Consider the following 24,261-nt stretch of genomic DNA (forward strand, 5'->3'; position numbering starts at 1 on the left):
ACATAGATAAAATGCATATATGTACATAAAAGAATCTGAAAGAGGAGATAACCCGACAGCATTGTTAGGGCTTGATAAAAAGAAGCAGACGGAATGGAGAGAAAAATGGAAATCTTAAAGTACAAATAGCTAGTGGTGATATTTAGATAAACAGGATGCGATTCTTTAAATACACTGAGGGAATGAAAAATAGGAGAGAACTTGGTGAGGCTGTTCCTGGGGCAACAGAATAAAGACCGAATTCTGCCAGCCTTATTCATGTTGGGTAACTCCTTACTCTGCGAGTAGCTCCATTGAAAAGTGTGAAAAGTTGGAAGAATCTGATCTTAAGGAGGTAGGAAGAACTGATAGTAGAACTCACATGTTCCCTTGGCATCTGTATTTCGTAAGGAGAGCATCAGCAATACATGCATGGAGGAGTTGCAGGAGACAATGTGCTGCAGAAGACTGAGAATACTGAAACAATGGTAAACACGTATTTGTGTAAAATTGGGGTAGCAATGGATTATGTCTACCGGTAACAGATGAGATTAGGGATCAGACAGCTGAATGGTGACTGCTGAGGTGGCAGGAAGGGACTTTGAGCGGAGCAGACTGTCTTGGGGCACAGGAACACAGTGGGGAGGATGGTCTGGAAGTTATAACAACAGAGAACCCCTCCTGTATCACTGACATTTTGCGTATGTTGTCTCTCTGTCTTTTGCTGCTTGCCTCCCTTTCCTGTTTGGGCCATGATCCTGCAATAAGCTCTGTGCAGGCAGACCCCTGTACCCATAGACTTTGGACGGTGCTCATTGCAGGATCGGGGCCATAGACTGTAAGTTCTTCATGGCAGTGACCGTTTCTACCTAAACATCTTCTCAGTGCCCAGCATGAGAGGATGTCAATCCTGATTGAGGCCTTTGGGTGTTAGCACGACACAAATAACAACAATAATAATTATGATAATGGGGCTATACCAGGTAATTGGAAGAGAGTGGCTATTGTTCTGGTACTTCAAAGAAATATTATAAGAGTCTGAAAATTACAGACTCATCTGGTAACTGCGGTCTTGACTGAGGTGCTGAGTACTTCCTGATGGGTGTTATGGGCCTCTCCTCTGCTGTTCAGCACCTTGCAGGATTGTGAAGTTTGTAAATGCAATCTCAAAAATATGTTTCCTGGTGGTTTACGATACAGTTGCATGCAGTTTAATAAGGGTGCAGCATAATAATGAGAGTCAGCCTGCATTTGTGCACGGTAAATCATGTCACAAATTGGATTCCTTATTTAAAATTAGATAAATATTGATCTAGGTAGAAGGAAAGCAGCAGACAATATCTGGATTTTTGAGAAAGCTCTTGACAAAGTTTCACAGGATGGATTATCCTATAAACGCTCAGAATACAGGGTAGATAATAAATTATGAAGATGGGTAAAGGATTAAGGTCAGATCCTGAAAGCTCCGAAACCACAGGAGTAAACCTTTCAGTAATGTGACTAGTCCGGGCACAGTCTGCAGGCCTGTGGTGGTGAGGTAAGGCCTGCTCATGTGAGTAGAGTTTTGCAGTGCTGTTCTCTTGTTTCATGGGCAGCATGCAGAGGGCTGGAGTGAAAGGGGGATATTCTTTTTGGAAGTGGGCAAGGAATGGATACTTGCAGGGCACTATATTAATATTTTGGTAATGATGCAAACGTTGCTGTGATGTATAAGATCATTACATTTGGAAATGGTACTAAAATAGTGGGAGTGGCTAAGATTCAGATGGATACAGCTGATTACAGACTAATATTGATTGACTGGGCAAATGGATTGTGGACCGGAATGTGTCTGATGCAGTTGGGTAGGAATAATGTAAGTGAAGCACAGTTTAAAATGGCAATGGTTTAGTTTATACAATATCAGAAAAGGACCTGGGGTTTTTGACAGAACAAATATCTGAATATTTGCTCTTGTGTGCAGCTACAGTAAAAGCTGATAGGATGTTGGATTTTCTGAAGGGGGGAGGGGTGTATATATATTAGGTAGGAATTTTTAGCATTCGTTAGATCACATTCTGGGTGTCCAGTTTAGATTACTTTATTTGAAGGAAGGTTTAGCTAATTGGAGACAGTGCAAGGTAGGGCAGTGAAGGTGGTTAACAGAAAGGAGGGACTCGCATATAAGAAGTGATGGAGAAGATGGGGGTTATTTAGAGACTATTAAGAAGTGACACAACTGAAGTATGTAAATCGAAGATCATTGGACAGCCTAAGAGGTCAGGGTAAAAGGGACTTGTATATTGAGAAGAATTTAAAGAGATCTTATTTTACAGAGGCAGTGGGGAATGAGTGGAATGGATGTCCAGGTGTGGCGAAGGCAGTTGATTTAAATGAAATCTCTTCTCCCTAATCATCACTCCCTCTGTAAAATCATCTCCCCTTAAAATCTGCTTGCATATAGTTCCTCTTACCTTAAACCCCTACTTCTAATCTGTCCAACAACCGTAGACCTACACTTCAGTTGAGTCACTTCTCGTTATTCTCTAAATAATGTAGTGTCAGTGCAGTTGAAGGGAGGTTGCAGGTGTGTGTGGAACATAAGGCACAGGGGTATTATTAGTTAGTTTTGTATTTGGAATAGCTGACAAACTTCAGCAGGTGTTTTGAGGGATTTTTTTCACTGCTTATGTTTTTGTCCCTTCCTAAACTGATCTGTAGTAGGTGTTTGTTTTGATGGGAGAGATTGTGTCCTGTTCTGGTTTTTAAAAAGGGGAAAATTAAAAATGTTGTTAATGGTTTTTTAAGTTTAAAAATATATTAGATAGAACTATCATCAGTTAAAGAAGGGTCCATGGTCTCCGTGTAATCCTACAGAGCTCTATACAGTAACATGGACTTTATTCTCTTTCTAAATTCACGGGGGCTAAAATTCACCTTCTTAAAAATGGGAAGTGTTCTGGACTTCTGGCTTGGGCCTGTCTGTATTCTAAATGTTTAAATTCCAGTTGATTTTCTGGGTCAGAATAACGCACACAGACGCAGTATGTATGTATGTGCGTGCGTATGGGTTAATAAAACCTGAGATTAAGGAAATATATGATCAGTGGGCTACTTTGCAGTAAGAGAAACCAATAACGCACATTGACTGGATGCCAACATGAGGCTGGGCTAATGCACAGCTCTATTATTTTCTCTATTCTTTTGATACTACTAAGACTTCTGCAACCTTCTTTATTTCGTATTCATCTTGAAATATCTGTTGCCCAATCAGCAGGAGAACACAACTGGAAGTTTGAGAGCGTTGCACTCAAATGCACAATGCGGAATTGTAAATCGAGGTGTATTTTATATTAAGGTAGATTTAATGAAGGCAATCATACCAGGTATGAACCCTGTTGGGACACTCAAGTACAGCAACATATTAATGCAGATCAGATGTAAATACCATCGATGACAGTGACCTATTGATGATTTAGTTGATGGGAGAGATTGTGTCCTGCTCTGGTTTTTAAAAAGGGGAAAATTTAAAAATGTTGTTAATGGTTTTTTAAGTTTAAAAATATATTAGATAGAATTATCATCAGTTAAAGAAGGGTCCATGGTCTCCGTGTAATCCTACAGAGCTCTATACAGTAACATGGACTTTATTCTCTTTCTAAATTCACGGGGGCTAAAATTCACCTTCTTAAAAATGGGAAGTGTTCTGGACTTCTGGCTTGGGCCTGTCTGTATTCTAAATGTTTAAATTCCAGTTGATTTTCTGGGTCAGAATAATACACACAGACGCGGTATGTATGTATGTGCGTGCGTATGGGTTAATAAAACCTGAGATTAAGGAAATATATGATCAGTGGGCTACTTTGCAGTAAGAGAAACCAATAACGCACATTGACTGGATGCCAACATGAGGCTGGGCTAATGCACAGCTCTATTATTTTCTCTATTCTTTTGATACTACTAAGACTTCTGCAACCTTCTTTATTTCGTATTCATCTTGAAATATCTGTTGCCCAATCAGCAGGAGAACACAACTGAAAGTTTGAGAGCGTTGCACTCAAATGCACAATGCGGAATTGTAAATCAAGGTGTATTTTATATTAAGGTAGATTTAATGAAGGCAATCTTACCAGGTATGAGCCCTGTTGGGACACTCAAGTACAGCAACATATTAATGCAGATCAGATGTAAATACCATCGATGACAGTGACCTATTGATGATTTAGTTGATGATAACTTGCCAGGAGAGGGTTTTGTACAAGAATGTTTTATTTTCCTGGCTTCTTTTGAATTTCTATCTTGCTTTGTCAGACTCTGTGGATTCTATGATTAGATATTTTTGCTGTGACATTTTAAAAGATTTCATACATATGCTTTCATCAGCAATACGTAGATTTTGGGTTCTTACTCATAAATTGTATGGAGAGACTTTTGGGGTCATCTAAGAAGTAGTTCACGTTTCATTCATTAGTTAATTTCATCCAGGGCTTTGACAATGTCAAGCACTATGCAGTACAAGGGCAGGATAGGATAAGAATTAGCAGCTCTTTGAACTGGGCATCATGGCAGAATGGGTTACAGACCCTCCTACTGCGTCCCCAGTACTGTCAGGCTGAGTAGTTAATAACTGATGATAATGGGGGAGAGCAAACCTGCAGTGGACTGGCATTCTTAGCAGGTTTTGTTCCTTCTGGAAACTGCCCAGCAGCCCACTCTTGCCAAGTGGCTAGTTAGCTCTGCACTGGATATAAGGGGGAGGAGCAAGGAGGACCCAGGGTCAGGGCTGAGCTGTTCTGAGATAGGAGCCTTAGAGCAGCCATGCCTGGAGACGAGGCTCAAACTGAACTTTCTCTTGTTGTTAATAAATAATTCGTTGTTAATAAAGGGGGCTAAGTGTTGACTCTACAAAGCATAGGGACTGAGTTTTAGAATAGTCTGGGAAAGGCACCTGCACACAGGGCCAAAACCAAAGCCCACAAAGTCAGTGGAAAGGCTTCCATTAACTTCAGTGGACTTTGGATCAGGGTCATATTGATTAAGGAGAATTGCATGTTTTCAAGGTTGGGTGTGATGACAACTATATAGAGTTTCTTCCCAGCTGTGCTTGTATTGACGTATCTTTTTTTAATGTAGCTTGTAGCTTTATTTTGAAGACATCCATATATTTTATAAAATCAAACCTCTCTCTCTGTAGAGATGCCTCAGACAAATTATCAAAGCTTCCAGTTCCTCTACTCCACATCCTGTCTCTGTCACCCCCCACTGCCATCCCTTGTAAACCACGGGAAAACCCTGAAGTTGTTGCTTAAGCAAAACTGCCATCTGCTGCAATGAGAGCTTTATATGAGAGAGGATAGAGTGAAAACTGAGTGAGGATTTCAGGATTGAGCTGTGGAGAAACTTGTCAATGTTCGATGTGTCTCCTAGTGCCTGGAGTTTATAGGAAGACATCAGGCCACTACAAACTAACTTGGGTAAGTCTTCGAATACAGGTCTACCGCATCTTACGTGCATTTAACATGCACGATTTCAGCTTTACACGGTCGGCAAAAAAGAGAGAAAAATAACAATTTTAATACTGTACCTGTAGTGCGGCCGATTCCGCCCGCCATTCAGCTCAATGTAATTTTGACTATACGCGGGTTTCGCTTTACGCGCCAACTGCGGAACGGAACCCCCGCGTAAGATGAGACTCGCCCGTATCACACTTGCCCAAACAAAGTTATACCTCGGAATGAAAATGCAGCTATTAGAAAATATTCATAAATGGACAAATTAGTGGGGAGGGATAGCTCAGTGGTTTGAGCATTGGCCTGCTAAACCCAGGGTTGTGAGTTCAAGCCTTGAGGGGGCCACTTAGGGATCTGGGGCAAAATCAGTACTTGGTCCTGCTAGTGAAGGCCAGGGGCTGCACTCAATGACCTTTCAGGGTCCCTTCCAGTTCTATGAGATAGGTATATCTCCATATATTCTATTATATTCATTAATTCCCATGGGAGTTATATAAATAAAACAGTCTAAATTAAATGCCTTTCAACAAAGGGAGAATAATCCCACTGAGCGCCAAAGACCCATGTGGAGCAGGCACCCTCTGCAAGGGATGCCAGACAATCACATAATATTTTAAGCAACAAAATATCAATATGGGGATCGTACGAGAGAGTTTCTGCCTTGCTGAAGAATAAATATTCTGAACGAATCATCAGGCTTAAAGATTGGTGCAGCTTCCAACTGCGTAGTGAGAAATAAAGCTTGAAGCAGACTGTGAATATCTGTTTGGTTTTAAAAATCTGTTTCTTTTGGGTATAATTGTTTTTACCGCTACTGAAAATTGCATCTTTTTTTAAAGCCGAGAAGCAGCTGGGGTTAAAGTATAAATGACTTTTAGCTACTTTGGGTCCCCCAGAGGTAAGTTTTGCCTAAGGCATTCTTAGTTTGTGAGGATGTTTGCTTCTTTCACCCTTGGAAAATTTAGGACTCTGTCTCCTATCACCTAATATGATGTGTTGCTACTTCTACTACACTTAGCTAACCCACCTATTCCTATGTGGTCACAGCACAGACCATGATATCGCTGTGATATAAGAATTCCTTTTGTTTCAGTGACCCTTTCACTGTGCATCATTCAAGTCCCAGGAATTGGACTATACAGTTCAGCCATTAGTCAGCAGCTAATGAAACACAACTCAGTCAAGAAAGTTCTCAACAGTTTCCCTTTAGCATCTGCCTTGGCTGTGTGTCTTTTTAAAGAGAGATTTAGCTGATGCAATCAGATGAAACAACAACAAATAAAAATAACAGTAAATCAGATTGAAACATAAAATCTGTTTTAGGTGAATGTCATGCTTAATAGAGACTATTTCCCCTGAGCAAAGTGGCATTTAACTGTTTGAATGGCACGTTACGTATTTTACAAGTATAGTCTTATTTGAAAAAGAATGGTAAGGCCTGACGGCTGTATTGGCAAAGGAGCATTGTGCTCTTCATTGTATGATCCAGCAGTTGCAAATATCACTTCAGGGGAGTCTAGATTTACATAAGTCCTGCTAGGAAAGGAAAGTAACAGAGCTCCTGTTGCGGGGGAAAAAGGATTAAGCCATGCAACTCAGATGAAATCTATTAGTGTCTTTCTCCCCCCACCCCTTTATTTAATTGGGTCAAGTCAAATTGAGCAGTCAGGCATGCCTGGATGTGTGGCTATTATGTGATTATTCTGCCCATGGAGTGATCTGCATCTAGCAGAGGGGTCATTACTCCGTGACAGCAGCGTCCTGGAGGACAGGGGCTGGGAGGGGGAAAGCTGACGTCTAGTTTTCACATATGGCTCTGTTCTATAGATGAATTGTTTAAGATCAGCGAAAACTGCCAGCTAGAGCTGGAATGTCTCATCTCTCCGGTTGTCCCTGATAGGGCTCCCCGTTGGAATGTTAAACAGCCGCTCACCGTGCTGCTTTAGTCCAATCTGGTTTCCACTCTAACCGTTTTGAAGGCGGGCGCTTCGTAGCTTTGCAGGGCTGTGGCTGCGTGCTGTGTGGCAGGAATCCAAATTAGCACATCGGTAATTGTCAAGAGAGTTTCTGTTCAGTTCTCTCGATCCAGTTGTCACTTCCTCTTTGATTTTAAGTCATCTTGAGAACCACCTCCCTGTGGATGTAGGTGCTTCATTCTTGTCCTGCCAAGTGTTTAATGATTACTCAACTCTCTCCCCCATCCCGATGGTGATATGCATGTGAGCAGGATCTTCGCTATTGTCCCCTACTCAGTGAGCTGAGAACCCCATTGAGTCATTGCAAATGCCAGGTTTGCCTTCGTTGGAATGATATTTATCTGTTCCCCACACTGAAAAAAACAGAATTCAAGGAAGAAGAAATGTGGATTCCTGAGGGAATTCAACGATATGGCAGTTAACTGGCTACTGTATATTTATACCGCTGCCCTCTACTGGCCAGAACTGGGCCGCTCAGTTATGTCCTAGGTTCTTACTGCTAACAGCTAATGGTGGTTTTCCCTTGGCTCGGGGGGCATGGGACTTGTGATACTGGAGAAGGAAGATGTGTATTCTCCCCTGCACTGCTGCCATGAAGCCCGGAGAGGCAATGGTATGCAGCATAGAGAAACCAGTGAAGTCCTGAGTGGCCATGGACTAATAATAATATAGACAGAATTGGTTAAAGCTTTGTGTAAGAAGTAAGGGAACCAAAACAGAAGAATGCTAAGCAAAGAAATTGAGGGGCTTTAGAAATATATGAGGGAAACAATAAATACCAGAGAAATTATAAGCCCAGTGATACATTTGGAGGGAGACTAAATTAATTAGGAATCTAGAATAGTTGAGCTACTGAATGGCTTCTTTAACTGGAATAATAAAAAGAGTGAGTCTGGTAATTAGGAAATAATGAACTATCAATTCTAAGACTTAGGGGACAGTTGTTTGGCACCTTGGAGCAGCTTGAGGAAGGACCCTGCCAACATGCCAATTTCGTGTCTTCCTGACACAGGCTGCCAGGCACCAGGGCAGTCCAGAGGAGCAGTTGAGAGCAGCCTCAGTGCTGCTCTAAGATGCACTGGTTGCTCCAGCAGTCACATCCCCTATACAGGGTGGGTTTGGCATCGAGTTAACAATGCTGGCCCTACCCCTCCCTCAGGTGCTTGTATACAAGGGGAAGCCTCATTAAGCCATCTCTAAAGTTGCTTTGCCTGAGTGTCCTCACTGGATCCTGGGACCTAGCCCTAAGTATGGGAATAAAGGGGAAAACTGAATCTGTATCAACAGGTCTGGATGGACTCTATCCTGGAGTCTGAGAGACTTAGCTAATGAACAGCCCCAATTACTAGCATTGATTTATGAAAATTCATGAAAACCGAGGCAATACCCCAGTGCTGTGAAATGCAAATATATAGTACCAAGCATTAAATACAGGAGAAGAGAGAGCTCCAGTCCCTACTTAACTAATTGAACAGCTATTTAACCACCAAATGTGGGTCACTTCCATCACAGGAGTAGCCGCATTAATTCCACGTGAGTAAGGCCAGCTAGATTTGGGGCGAAGAGGAGATATCTGGAGGCACGTAGGCTCCTATTCCAGAGAGTATTTAAGCACATCCTTAACTTCAGTCCATCCCCATCAAACCATTAGGACTTGAATGCTTGGCTGAATCGGGCCCACAGTGGAGAATGAAACCAGGAGCAATGACTGGAATGGGCCATACTCTGCTTTCAGGTATGCCCGTGCAAATTCATTAAAGCCAGGCTGTGTCATCGTTATATGCAGGGCAACCTGAATTAATTTTTGAACTGCAGTATCACATCACAGGAGCAGCTGTTGGCCCCCAGAGCTCCCAGCCCGGCAGCGCCCTCCTCCCCCCCGCAGCTGGTGCCATGGGCCCCTGGGAGCACCCCGCCCTCCCTGGCAGCACCCTGCCCTCCCTCCCCTTGCCCCCCCTTCAATCAGGAGTATTTATGGTACAGGTCATGGACAGGTCACGATTTTTGTTTCTTGCCCGTGACCTGTCTGTGACATTTAGTAAAAATATCCGTGATTAAATCGTAGCCTCAGCAATGATTCATGGCAACTACCCATATTGTGGGGAGGTGTCATGTGGGGCATAGCAATGATCGGTGTGAAGCCTGGTTTCCTTCGACACCTTCATTGCAAACAGCATGTTAATGAAATTATCAGAAGACCCTAAATTGGGAGGTGTGTCAAATACCAGCCTTGATAGAAAACGCATGGGTAAGGACCCGGAGAGTTTATAGGTGTAGAAAGGAAATTGGCGAGATTTAGCATGGGGGGGAAACCAAAGCAATCATGTGGAAGGTACCCAAAAGGCAGCTATGTAGCGGGAGGGAGGCGTCATGCTGTCTGGAATGGCTCACGATCGTGAGTGCCACCCTCAAGGCAGACTGTCAAAAAGCAGGGCAGAGACCCCACACTGGTTGTATGTTCTGTAATTAGATTTCATCAACCCAGTAACAAATGTGAACTCCTGAAGCACTATAACAGCCTTACAGTGGAGTCACAGACAGTCCCCTTGGGCATTCCAGTCTGTCTTGCCACCCAGGCAAACGACTTAGTGATAGATGGTTGCTATGCACCAAAGATCACAAAAGATTTGGGTTACTCCCAGCCCCAAGAGACTAGATACTTACTCCAGGTAAATTTGCACCTTAGATCTCACACCAAAGACAACGCTTGTAGCCAATCCTGTTGTAAATTATCTAAGGGTTTATTAACTACAAAATAAATAGAGCGTTGTTACAAAGTTAAAGTAGGCAAACATAGATACACAAATGAATTAATGTGTGGTTTCAAAAGGTGACAGAGTTGTAGTAATATGTCAGCTCTGAATGTCTTTTGGGTCTAACCCAGGTTCACCCAGGGATCTCTGCTGCTGTTTTGGAGCTGCCTCCAGCCCTTAGGGAGTCCAACCAGCAAAGGAGATGACACATTTTCTTGTCAGCTGTTTTTATTTCCTACTTCCAGAATTCAAGCTGATGTGATGTAGCCTCTTGATGAGTGTGAGGGGGCAATTAACAAAGTCTTTGTATTGTAATGCTCCACAATGGTTCATTTCATTTTGATAGGACGACTTGATGGGCAGGCGACATCCCTCCTGACCGAGTTCACAATTTCAGAGCAAGCAGTTTTTATAGTTACAAAACAAAACGTAAATACTACCTCATAGCATGTGATAAAGAGATACGTGAGATTCATGCCTGCAGCAACTTCTAAGCATTTCATAAAATCTAAACACTAAACACTTTGTGGTAAGTCCAGTACCCATCTTAGCCATGCGGCTACACAGGTAAAACTGACTGGTTTCCAGCAATGAATTTGTCAGTGCTCAGCTGAGGTCTAAAGCATTGGCAAAAGATTGCACCTGGTCTGCCAGCATCACAGGAGATCACTGAAAAGCAGGAAGGCTGTCAGAGACCTAAGGGAAGTATTGGTTTGCAAATTAGACCCTGTCTATACTGTGATTTTTTTGTGTGTGCGCATGCTGGGGTAGCTGTATCTGTGTAACTCCCAGTCTAAATGCACTGTGCTGGTGTGATGTAGGGCTCACACCATCCCAGGTGACTTACCCCAGTAAGTTACCAGGGTAAGTTGCAGTATATACAGATTAGGGTTGTTTGCACCAGTGTAGCTATGTTGATGTAGGGCTTATCTACACTTGAAACACTGCAGCCGCACCATGGTAGCGCTTGCTATGCCGACAGGAGGGGTGCTTGCATCTGTCCACCTTCCCAACAGGCGATAGCTAGATGGACAGAAGAATTCTGCAGAGACATCACAGAGCAGGGAGCAGATAGTCTGTATCTTCACAGCACTGTTGAGACAACAGCTGGAATTTTGTGTCCCACTCCAAACAGCTCCACACTGACAAACAGAAGGGAATTTTGGGGGTGTAGGTTGCTTGGGGCTTCCTTTGTGTCTGTGTAGTGCCTAGCACATTGTGAGTGCTACAGGAAACAAATAACCAGTGATGATAATCATCCAGAGAAGAGTAACAAATACTGGTGAGTCTGAGATCCCGACGAGTGTGAGGTGGACAAATTACTTAGGGTCAGATTCAACACCTGCTGATGTCGGTGGAAAGACTCCCATTGACCTCAGTCACCTTTGGATCAGACTCTTGGGTCCCAATTCAGAAAGATACTTAAACACAAGTCTGGCCGTAAGTATGTGCCTAGTTCACAATGGAAGTTGTGCCATCGACTGCAGTGGGGCTAGGATTTCACCCACAGGGCGTACAGCTTAGAGGATCTAAATGTCTTTGCACCATCTGGGAGGAGGTGAGCTTCTAAGGAAGACTTGAAAGAAGAGATGCCAGAGGCTCTGAATCTTTTTATAGTTTGTGGCTAATAAAGCTGTAGGATTCCGAAGCCCTTTCCAGCCTTTGTCTGTATTTTCAGTAGTGGTTATAATGTATAGCATGAGAGGCATGATACCGTTGCAGCAGGCAGTTGATGGGCGGGAGTAGGCCTTGTATCCTTTGTTTTGTTAGTGCTAGTAAATGCCAAGAGGTTTGATTTTAGTCATGTGCTTTATTTATTTTTAATGTAATTGTTGTGCTAATTATTCCCCAATTTGCTTGCTAGTCATAGTGCTGAGATGACCACCTTGCACCACTCCAGAAATGTGCAGTCTGCAGGGAACTGTTCATAATCTAAGTCCATTTCAGTAATCCTTATCTATCTTATGTTGCCATGACACCGAGTAATTTCCTCTCATGAGCAGGGCATGGCTAGCTCCATAAAACATAAACAATCTGTATTGAAAAAGCGTTTCCCCCAATCTGATTTTACTATGAGGAAAACATGAGCCCCACGAGGAACACAAAAAAGACAAAAGGTTGGATCTGGGATGCTTTGTTTATTTCTATCCATTATGTAATTACATTTTGATTTGATTATATAAATTCCCTTCTCCCTCCCTCTTTCCTCACAGAAGAAAGACGTGTCCAGCATGCTCTCTCAGATCACTGTTACTGCAGGAGATTGGATACTGCTAGCAGGGAAAATGGGAACCACTCATTTTATTCTTTAAAGGTCTAACGTTGTGCCATTGAATTCATGCCCTTGATTACAGTGGAAGTAGGATATTAAGCTCTACTTGCATATAGTCCCAATTTGGGCATTGTGGGTTCCTACTGTGACTGAGTGGAGTAGTCTAATTCATGCTGTCTGTCCATAAAGCAGTCCAGTCACTTTGATATGTAGACACCGGTTCTGGGCTATTGCCTAAATCCACGGCACGATGCATGTCAAAGCTTAAAAGTGTGTGGAGAGGCTGCAGCGCTGATTGGCTGGCTGGCTTCGTGTGTTCCTTTCCAGCGAACATGAGGGTTAGGACTGATGTGTTTTTAATGGTAGAAAGAGATCTTCCACTCCTGCAGTTGTGTATATAATGTAAGTGCAGTCATCGCATTTTAGAGGGATCTTTTGGGGGAAACTACAGTTGGAAAGATATGATCGTGATATAAAACCTCTTAATCCAGGTTAGATTAAAATGTGATTAGGGGTTAATCACAAATGAGTGAGATGCTCTAAAGGGGTCACCTAACTAAAACTATCTGCCATATGTAAAAGGGAAAGACTGAAATATCTGCCAGTGGCAGAAAGATGTTGGGGCAGATTTGCTGTTTGTGTCAATGGTCATAGCGCCATTGGCTTTCATGCAGTTACGACAATTTACACCAGATGAAGATCTGCCCCCAAGATCCTAGGAGAGCTCCAAAAAAGGGAGAGGAGTCTGAAGTGCTGAGAGGACTGGGCAAATGTGGAAGTAACTGCAAAATGAGGCACTGGATGAGGCTTACCAGAAATCTTTCTGTATTATTTCACTGTTAGAAACGCTGTTACTCTATTGTGCTGACTTAGATTTTGGAGGCATATGTTTGGGAGGAAAGTGTATTTATAGCTAATATACTACAAAAAATTGCCCTTTTCACTGGAGCTGGTCAAAAAATGGGGAAAAAATTGAAACGTTTTTGTAAAAAAATTGTCCTATTTTTAAGTCCAAATTTGATGTTTAGACAAATTTTGATGAAAAAATTGAAATTTGGAAAAGTTTTAGCACACATTTATATGTATAAGTAACACATGTACATACAGGGCATATATACAGTTGTATCTAAGATCAAACTGGATTAGTACTGTAATATCCATAGTATTAAATATGTTTTGTGCTGATAGTTGTGTCAGTTTTTAATCCAATACACTAGTGAATTATCATTTAATGACCTGGACTAAGGGCACAATCTTTTGGCATCGGGATAAGGCTTATGGCACAGGAGTTTAGTAATTAGAAAGTCTGAATGTTTTATTTTGCCTAAAGTATCACTAGTAAATGATGAAAAAGATCTAGTGAACAAATATATCATGATGCCAGTCATGTTTAAAAATACTTACACTTTGCTTTATTGGAACTTTATCTTGGATGGGACAGAACTGTGTGTGCATGTGTGTGTGTATGTTAAATAATACACACACACATATGCACATACAAAATAGTCCATCCGTATGGAACATATCCATACATATATTGTATACAAGTTTCAGAGGTTATGACCATATATGGAAGGCATTTTTGGTAGCCCTATGCTTTTAAAATTATTGTAATGACAACTATACATTGCTTATACTTTTCTGTAAATATTGGGCTATTCAGTGTTCTGCTAGCCCAGGTTAAGCAGTACCATTGTCAGGACATTTTTTTTTTTAAATTGCTGACAGTGATAGTACGTCAAAATGCTGCACTTATCTCCACTTTTCTTCTTCACTTTTCTGAAAACGTCCCTATGTGACAAACTAATATTCGTAGGACAGAAGAGTCTTTCTTGTGTTTTATTCATTTGCCAATATAATACAATAAAAACTCTTTTAAAGGAAGAAGTTTAAATTCTGGTGTGTGCCTTTGAGTAATGGGTTTTGGTCAGATTAGCATAAATTGCTAGCAAGCCATCTGCTAAAAGGTTCTTGGATGGAGGCTCCTGATGGATATACTGGCAAATATAACTTGGCTTTGCTGATACTGCTGATCTTGAGGATGGAGGAATCAGTAGCAGATATTTGATCAATGTGGTTTGAGTTCCTGTTTGCTCCTGAGTGAAACAATTTTATATCTTTCTATCTAAATATAGCTTACAGGCATTTTTATCACCATAGATTCTGAGTGCTGCTACAGAGGCAGGGCAGGATGGGGTTGTGAGAGCCTGAACCCCTTTCCCAGCCGTGTTTAGGAAGGTTCTCAGATACAGCTGTGTATTGCCCAGGGGGAGTGCTGCCTTGAGGAGAAGGCATCTTACTGCAGTTTTAGAAGAGAGGCAATAGAACAAACAAACCTTGCTGGAGACCTTTGTCTGTTCAGAGTAGGCCAAATGTGCCCCGGGTGTAACTCCATTGGGTTCAGCACACTGGGGATGAATGCAGTCCAGCGTCTGAGCCATGTCCTGCCTTGATGGCGCAACCCACGTGGCACCTGAAGGAAAGTCTTCAGAGGGACAGTTTGTCACCTGTCTCTCATCCCTGCATAGGGAGAAAGGAAAGGAGCCAGGGTTAAATCTTTTACTAATACAAGTGAGGCTACCCACAGAGATTTAAATGCAATCCCCGTCTGGGTTTGTGGATTTCTAAAATTCGCTGCTGCCTAATTTCTCCTCTTGCAAAAATATCAACCAATTTCTAGTGCCTGGGAGCCTAACCATCTATTTATTGAAATAAGACCAACAATATGTTTGTGCTGGAAAACATTAAGGCGCTGTACATTGATCGTACTGATTTAGGGCTTGTTCTGCCATCCTAATATCGCCAGAGACTTATTCTGTGCAGCTAATTGCATTATAAATCCCTTAAAGCATTTTCATAAGGTATTTCCCAAAGATATGAAACCCTCCATCAAAGAACACAGAAACAGTTGTGGGGTTGTTTTCTAATTAAGTGTTATAGGAAAGTAAAGGCAAAAAAGAGAGAAAATGCCAATGTTAATTAAATGCAACGCTTGCTTTCAGTGACTAGATTTAAAGCATTGCAGGAAATCCTGAAATGTAGTCATTCCAGCTGAGAGCCCAAGGAATAGAGGGCTGTGATTTTTCATTTTGAGCTAGAGCTGGGCCCGACCAGGATTTGATCATCATCAAACTTCAGGGGTGTTTAGAGCTGGGGTTTTGAACTGGACTCATCTCTACCCTTAACCCTTAGTGAAATTCCAAGTGGAGACTCAGCTAATCCACAGCTGCCGTGACCTTCTGAGAGCATCCCAACTGAACCACCTGCTCTCACACATCCATATGCTGACAGCCCTCTCCTTACCACATTGTGCAACCCGTGAGATTTCCCTCAGCATCATCTCAGGACTTGACCATGTAGGAGGCGATTTCCTCACTCACGTGTTCCTCTTGCCCTCATTTATGCTTCTGAAAATGTACACTTGTGCTACTACTGTGCAGTTGAGTAGATCTGGCGGTGTTTTATGCTCACTTGGTGAATGAGGACACCAGTGGTACGGTACGCCGTACTTCTCCATGGAAGGCACTGGCATGTAGTATTTACCTGTACGTGTTAAGTATACGGAGCTAAATCACACTAGCTAGGAAATAACAATCCTTATATACAGTATGCATGAATAACTGAGTTCATTTCCTTTGGAAGAGCTCCCCAATAATAATACTTTGCACATATAATGTGCCGTTTACCCAGGGATCTCAACTGTTTGACCAAGCTGGGTATTTTTATCTTCATATTACAGATGGGGAGTCCGAATCTCAGAGATTTCCCAAGGACACACAGAATGTGGCAGAGCCAGAGAATTAAACTCAAATTCCCTGACCACCACCTTTATTATTTTGATATTTCTTTGGCTGATTGGGAGCAATGCATAACACTTCCTGTCACATCTTCCTTTCATTTCTAAGGGCAGAAGGAATTCTCACCCCTTTTTGGCCCATTGGAAATTATTTAGCATTTGCACAGCTGAAGGAGGAGTTCTGCCCATTCTAATAGGGATGTTTGGCATGGCTATAGTGCCTGATGCTCTTATCTTTAGTCACAGAGAGCAGTGCTTTACTCCCTTGAAGTCCCCTCTGAAGTACCTAGGACTATGCATGAGTAGGGTACTTCTCAGGTTGAGTGAGAGTGGAAGTATTGGGCCCTTAGCACTTGTTGAGCATTAACGCGTTAATCATCACATCACTTCGGGGAGGTAGGTTAGCAAGCATTATTAACCCATATGGAAACAGGTGATGTCATTTGCCCAAGGTCACACAATTAGTCAGTAGCAGAGCCAGCATTAGAACTCAGGAGTTCCAGACTCCAAAGCCTATAGTCAGTCCTCCTATCCATGCTGCCTTTCAAATGGGTGACATTCTCCACTCCAGATGGCAAGAAGCTTCAACTAGCCAATCACAGGTCTCGGCACCTTTTTTGGAAATAGTGTGCACCTATTTTAAGGGGGTAAGTGAAACATGCACCTTTTGTTGCCTCAGAAGAACGGATGAATTCCTTGTTGCAGCGTAACAGCAGATTAAGGTGCCCATGTGAGAGATTGAGGCATGCAGTTATTTAAAAATAAAAGCCTGCCATGAGCATGCTTCAAAAGCGAAATGGATTGTGTGACTGAAATGACATCGACAACAAGGAAAACGATAAATTTTCTGAGAGGTGTCTCATCCTCCAAAACAGGACTTGATCCTTTTGAGATGGAAACATCTGGCATGTCAGTGGATTTTACAACAAAGGGGAGGGGGAAAACAATTTCAGGTGGCATGAATATAAGTGATTCCATGATAAGGCAGAGAAGGGGGAGGAAAAGCCCCTGCCTCTTTTCTAAATTCTAGTGGTAAAAGATACATTTTGTATTTCTCATTTTTCTGCTGCTATTGACAACACTTGTTACTTGGTTGTAGAATTTCTTGAGTCATTTTAGTTTTTCAAAAAGTGACCATGACTTGTTACTTGTACTGTAGCTGACAGAAGTGACACACTTAATATCGGGGGGTCCAAACCTGGATATCTACCAATGGAGATGGAGATCAGGTAAATGTGCACCTGCTCTTCCAAAGAGAAAAGAAGTGCCATTTTGGTAACTGCTGTGCCAGGGAGTTGGTGGCTGTATAATGAAGACTTTGGAAGGGAATAGGTTGAGTGTACAGTTCACCACTCAGTCCTGTTTTAGGCCCAGCATGGTTGTGTGACAATGATGATCAGACATCATGCCATCTGCTAGGAGAATCTGGGTCTCTGCAGAAGACTCTGGATTCTGGCTCTAGTAATGGCTGAGCACAGATCCACCAACACAGAAATGGCAAGAGCTGTGGGTCCCCACCCACTGACCGACTCCACAGAGAGAGCCATGTATGGTACACACCCATCTTATCCTCCCAGATGGAGGGAAGGTGCCAGTGGCCCAGGATGGAGATGGAATCTGAGAGAGAAAGATCTGAAAATAGGAAAGAACATTTACAAAGCATTTATATGTCTCTGTAATGTTTTTACTTTTTACAGACGCTTAACAAGAACAACTTAATACCTGATGAGAGGACCAACTTCTACCCCTTGCAGCAAACCAACGTGTACACTACAACCTATTATCCCAGTACGCTGAATAAATATGACTACAGGCCTGAGGCCTCCCCTGGAAGGACCTTTACCAACAGCTGATGATGGACAGACTGTCCAAGGACTGGATCACTTCCTATATGAATTGTTTTTTAAACTGAGTTTATGGACCAAATATTGGCCCGGTCTCCAGCTGTAAATATTGTACAAGTAGGGCCTTTTTTCTTGGTTAACTGTATTACTTTTAAACAGCACATCTCCTTAAGTTGACAGAATGCTTATGGAACATGGACCATTCTGCATAGACTTTTGTGGATATTTGGCTGGAGATGACACTTAACTGATGCAAATATTCACGGCTGGATGATCAGTATTTCTGTCTCAGGCTTGAACTGCCAAGGAGCTGATTGCATGCTGTGCTAGGTTTCCACCATGCTACACTATTGTGTTCTCAGACACATTACAGATAGCTCCTTAGAGCAAGGGATGATTGTACAGTGACTAGACGATGGCGGTACATTGAATGACACTTCGTTCACATGACGAGCTGCCTGGGACTCCATCACGGTAGGAACCAGAAAACAGTTTTAGGTTTACAGTGGTGTCTCCAGCTTCACCAGAAGATTCCTTTCACATTGCAGGAAATAGCCTCCACAGTCTTCTTTGGTAACATCCAGTTCAGCTGGGTAAAGAAAACACACAAAGTACTCTACCCAAAGAAGCATTTCAGAATATTTCCAGTCTTAATTAAAAGAAAATGATACAGGCAATGAGATGTTAAGTGAAGTAAATGTTGGACTAATGAGATGTGGACTTTGCATAACAAAGATGTGCTTACCACTGGAAAAAATGTGAGGAGTGCTGTACATGAGCCATGAGCTTTCTTTGAAATGACATTTACTTTTTTTCCCTCCAAGCTTGATTCTGTTAATATCTGCAAGGAATGACGACTGATGGCCAGGCCCTCCTCTTGTGAAATCACTAGGCTTGGGGCTAATTCTTATTTTATTATTATTTTTTTAGTTCACTTATTTTTTGAAGAGTAAGAAATTCTGAATTTTTGGCACGGTATTTTTCTAAGGAATGTATTCATAGCATACCATGAAGCAGAAAGTCTGCTGCACATTCTTAGTGTCTTCCAGTCAGTCCTCCATCAAATAATTATACAACTGAATAATGTGCATTGTTTGCCAATATTTCTTTAGATTTCTCAGCTAGAAACAAACAAACAAAAACCTTGCTACAGTTATTAAATTAAATTGGGACTGTAGCGTTATTAAACATTTATATCCAGCCTTGAAATGTATTTTTGTGTATGTGTGTGCCTGTGTCCAGCAGAACTGTATTAGACTGTTGCAGAAGCCATGGCGTGTATAACCAGATATGTATGTCTGACATAAGGTTTTGTTTTGGCCAAACAGTATCGCCAGTGCTTAATGGACAGTTCCATCAAATGTGTTAGCAACGTGAGCAAGTTTGACACTGTTACTGTTGAATGTTTCTAACTATTTATAATGAACTCCTGAGGCTAAGACTTTTATAATGCCACAGTACTGAGCATGAGATAAGAGTACAAACCTAAACACCCATGAGCTCCAAGTAGCTCCAGAACTTGAATTCTTTGTATGCATCTTACTGTAGCAATTACCATGTCTCTTTTCAGTCATTGACTGGGATGGGTTTGAAGCAGTTTGGGTTCTATTGGTTACGTATGAGAGATTTCACTGTAAGCCAGCACTCAGTAGTTTCTCATTGCTGTCATTTGTGGACACTTGTTTGGAAGGTGGGGCTGAGATGGAGCTGGTCATTGCACACATACCCATCCACCGAGCTGAGAAGAGGCTTTGCTGTTCATGACTCAAAATGTACAGCTCGCCTAAGGGTGAGGCAGAGCAGAGGTGGAGTAACCTGGTCTTACAGTGTGGGACCAAAAGCAGGAGAACAAAGTAACCTGTTTCTAAACTAGTTGAAGCCTAACCCATCCTAGTGATCTACAGCTGTAAGGAGATTTATTATAAAATTTCATCAGTGAGGGTCTTAGAGTAGCTGAACGACTCCCAACCTTTTCTGGCAACTGTACCAGTTTAGCAGGCTGAGCCATGTTCTGCTTCCAGTGACACCAATGTAAATTGGGAGAAACCCCATTGAAATAAAATTACTCTGGATTTATACGGCGGTATGACCAAAAGCAGATTCTGGCCCTAAGAGTTTGGCTGTACTAGTTTCTTCCACTTATTCAGCTAGATCAAAAGAGGCAGACACTGGTCACAAAAGCCCCATTGATTTTCAGTGGGAGTTAGGTACCTAGTTCCCTTAAGGCTATGGAAAATCCCAACCTAAAGTTACAGGACTGGTGCAGAGCCCTCCTGGCTGACAACTGTTGCACTAGACATGTCTAATGTCAGCAGTTCTAAAGAAACTATTGGCACCCAAGCTCACTGTAGGCATTACAAGCTTCCATTTCAGGTGGTTCCCTGTCTCGGAGAGTTATACGGTTATTGTTTATTTGGCAGGATTACAGCTGCAATTCTTAGAGTTGTGAGCAAGTGAGTTAAACCTTGCAGTTATTTTAATTTTTTTTGGTAGCGCAAACATTTCCATTTGCAAAAAAAAAAAAAAAAAGCCATGTAAGAGCTGAAATTATTTAGTGAGCAAGATCAGTGAGCAAGATCGCTGCTTCCATTGTACTCAAAAGGTGCATATTTTATAATGCGTATGGGCAATGGGGTAGGTTATATTTTCATCAAGACATTTCAGAGTCATTCTTATTAGCCATCTGAATGGCTTCATGAAATTGGCAATCACAGCGAGAATCTGTGGCCTCCATTCGAGCAGAAAGTGGAAGCAGGGGGAGGAGAAACTCTGAACTCTTATTACTCAATTAATGTTTGTGTGAGAGTGCAGTTCTGTAAGGGCAATGTTAATGTAATGTGAGGGTTGAATTCCTTCTGCGCTCTTCAGTGCGGCCCAGGTTAATGACACAATATACAACGATATTCTTGTGTTTCTGTTTGGTTCTAGCAGGTAAATTGGCAGCAGATCATCAGATCTGCAATGTCCATAGGAAATTGAATTGCTTCTGCAGCCTGATGTTAAACTGCTTAAATTTCCCATTCTTAAGGTCATCTAAAAGTATGCACAGTGTGTTGGAAATAGCATTGCTCTAACACCAAAGTTTTAACAGCAGCTTGGCTTTTTTTTTTTTTTTTAACTTTTAGAAAAAAGCAAAATGCTGATCAGTTATTTAGCAAGAAATTGGGTTGACCTTGCAGCTGTAGCTCACTGCAGATATTTTGGAATAGGGTTCAGCTGTACAGCATGTTGAATGCAGTAAGTGTCTTGAACCCAAATGTGTAGGGGGGTAGCTTTAATGAGGTCATTTTTTTCCCACCTCCCTATGAAGAGATGCACTACTCCCTTGCTCTAAAGGTTACATGTATGGAGTGAACTATGCCCCACTGTAAAACTGCTGTTGCACTTCACTGGATTGAGATGCAAATTATAAACATGCCACCCCTTTATAACTTTCAGCTGCTGCCAATAGACAAGACCCCCAAAAGTAAAATACCTGGAGAAAGGGGCGCTGTTGTCTAAAGATGCATTTGTGAACATTTGTAAATATGAGCCGCTCGCTCTTCGTAAACACGTGAAATGTACAAATACCAGAAAAGAATGTGTATGGTGTAATGACTGCTGGTCTTAATGCCTTATTTTGAGAAAATGAAATAGAAATTGTATTGAAATCAAGGTAGAGTGGGAATGGAGTCCATTAAATGCCAGATGTGGTAAAGATGATTAGGACACCTCCAATGATTAATCTAAAATAAGTCCACGTGAAGATGAAATTGCTGTCCACACAGATCAGTGTATTCTTTGTACCAAATGTCAGATTTGTTTATACATATAAAATGTAAATTTAAAGTTTATGTAACAAATGTAATAGTGTGCATAGCTATCAGTGGATAGCTAGGGTATATATTTATAATATATACACACACTCTTTCTCCATCCATTCAAATGCCTACAAAGAAAATTTAGACTTAGAAAGGCAGTGCTAGTGTTCAAATTCCATAGGGAAAGACTGAAAATAAGGATTAAGAAACCTCATGTTCTTTTCATTAGATATAGCAAAATACATTTTATAACTAAATATAATTTTTTAAAAATTGAAAATAAAATTGCTTTGTTGTAGTTACAAATGCCCATTCTCCACAAAACATTCTGACTAAGAATAACTAAGTAAACCATTTTTGTAGCCTGGTGGTGCCACCGGACTCCTTGTTGTTTTTGTGGATACAGACTAACATGGCTACCCCCTAATTTTTGTAGCCACTCAGTGGATGACTAATCAGCCTGAGGCAGGTGTGTGTATCACTCTTGAATTTAACTACAAGTAGAGACTAATTATGCAGACAAAGTAGCAGGTTAGAACAACACATGGAAAGTAAAATGTCAAACTGGATCTGGAAGAAATTTTCACTTGCATGTTGAAGAGCTTTGCAGTTGAGTGGCAGCATAATAGTTTAATAACCATTTCCACACAAAACTGTTGTCATACAACTTAAGAGCTAGATCCTGCCACCTCCTAGGTTGTGATTTTCAAGGGGGCCTGACAGAGCAAAAGGAGAAGATGTAGCTAATGCCTTTGGGCACCTTTTATAATCCTCAGCCTTGCCTTCTAGATTAGCCCTCACCCAGGAACATCAGTGGGACTCCCTGAATATCAGGCATGCTCCAGCACCCACTGGAGTGGTGGGAACATTGATTTCCAGGGGTGCAGAGTAAGGGCTATACCCATCTCAGCAGTGGTTTTGCAGGATTTGGCCCTAGCTGAAGGGGTTGTTTTGATAGCTCAGTGAATTCTCAAATGGGAACAGCCTCATATAGGTAAATCCCTCATTTAAGCCAGTTAAGAGCAAACATCAAACAATTCTGAGGTCAGATAAGCACTGACCACGTTGGATGCTGTCCATAGCACTGGAGCCTTCAAAACGGCACAAGGAAACTAACAAAAGCAGGCCCTCATGGAGAATCCGGTGTCTTCATTCTCCTGGCCACAACATTGTAAGGCAGAGCCTTTCTTGACATTGTAACTGCAGTTCAGGTTCCCAGCTGCAGAAGACCTAGTCTCATCATTGTAAGCAGTGTTGAGTTTGCTTCTAGAACTTGATTCCTCATCCCAGCCCTGTCCGCTATTTATTTTTTCCAAACACATTGGCCTTGACAGTGTGAATGGTTACATGCTATAAAGACAGCACTGAGCTTTCTGGAATTCCTACACTACTCCTGTGTTACACTGAAACCTCAGTGGGATGGGGATGCTGTGCACTATACAGGCCACTGCATGAGGGAGAGGTCAGTGTGTCTAATAACTGAAGCGAAAGGGCTTTTAGTAGAAATATGGCAAAACATTGGGGGGAAAAAAGCCTCCCAGCTGCATGATCTTGTGGGTTTCATCTACATGCAACTCATCTCTAATAACATGCATATATTTGGAACAGATAAGCCAATTAATCAGAAACAACCTTTGTCGCAAAGGTGAGGAGGGAGAGACAGAGGCAATACTGGATCTTTGATACACAAGAAATTGTTAGCAGAAAACAGTATATTTACTCTAAAAAGGAAAATCTGGCAAGTATTAGTGGACTCTGTGAAGGCACATCACCCTTCCTATGCAATTGAACACGATGGTACTATTAGTATATAAAGGTGACCTAGACTGTAATCACTGCCTTTAGACACTGTGAATTTGGGGGGGGGGGTACTCTGTATTTTTATATATTGTACAATGTAAAGAGTAATTCAGAAATAAAACAATCACCTGAAGAGCTTGTGAGTCATTTCCTCTCAAAAAGACGTAACGTGAAGTCACTGAAGATTTGACAGGCAACCGTCTCCTGGCAATGGTAAATACATATGTTACAGATGGCAAAACACAGCCCAGAGTGCAACTGGCCAATTGGGCCAGGTTTATAACTTGGAATATGTGTAAATATTTAATTCCTTGCTGACCACAATCCCCTTATTGCCTGAACCATGACACAAAATTGCATTTATCACAGTTTTAGCTTGGATGACTACATAAGGTTACTGGGTATAAAATTAAATTCAGCTACACAATGCAACTCCAGCTAAACAAACCTGATTTTGTTCAGCATTCCAGAATAAAACTATACCACCAAAACCCCCTCCTGCCACTCTCCCACACTTTAGGTGCATTTGACTCACAAACCTTATTTCAGAAT

The 24,261-nt window shown here is 41.8% G+C and overlaps 1 protein-coding gene across 6 annotated transcripts in view; it reads left to right on the top strand.

The window, feature by feature from the left end:
* Positions 1 to 23,813, top strand: part of SEMA5B (semaphorin 5B) — a 351,645-nt gene extending 327,832 nt beyond the window's left edge. For 3 of the 6 annotated variants that reach the window (XM_039494191.1, XM_039494193.1, XM_039494192.1), the window contains exon 23: positions 17,963 to 23,813. In XM_039494191.1, coding sequence (XP_039350125.1) covers positions 17,963 to 18,118 — 156 coding nt within the window. In that variant the 3' untranslated portion in view covers positions 18,119 to 23,813. Of the gene's footprint in view, positions 1 to 390; positions 468 to 15,661; positions 15,887 to 17,424; positions 17,495 to 17,962 lie in introns of those variants that run through there. The other 3 variants (XM_039494195.1, XM_039494194.1, XM_039494196.1) reach the window with 3 other exon arrangements.
* Positions 23,814 to 24,261: the final 448 nt, after the last annotated feature.

This window comes from Mauremys reevesii, linkage group 11, assembly GCF_016161935.1.
Source record: "Mauremys reevesii isolate NIE-2019 linkage group 11, ASM1616193v1, whole genome shotgun sequence".
Classification (NCBI taxonomy): domain Eukaryota; kingdom Metazoa; phylum Chordata; order Testudines; family Geoemydidae; genus Mauremys; species Mauremys reevesii.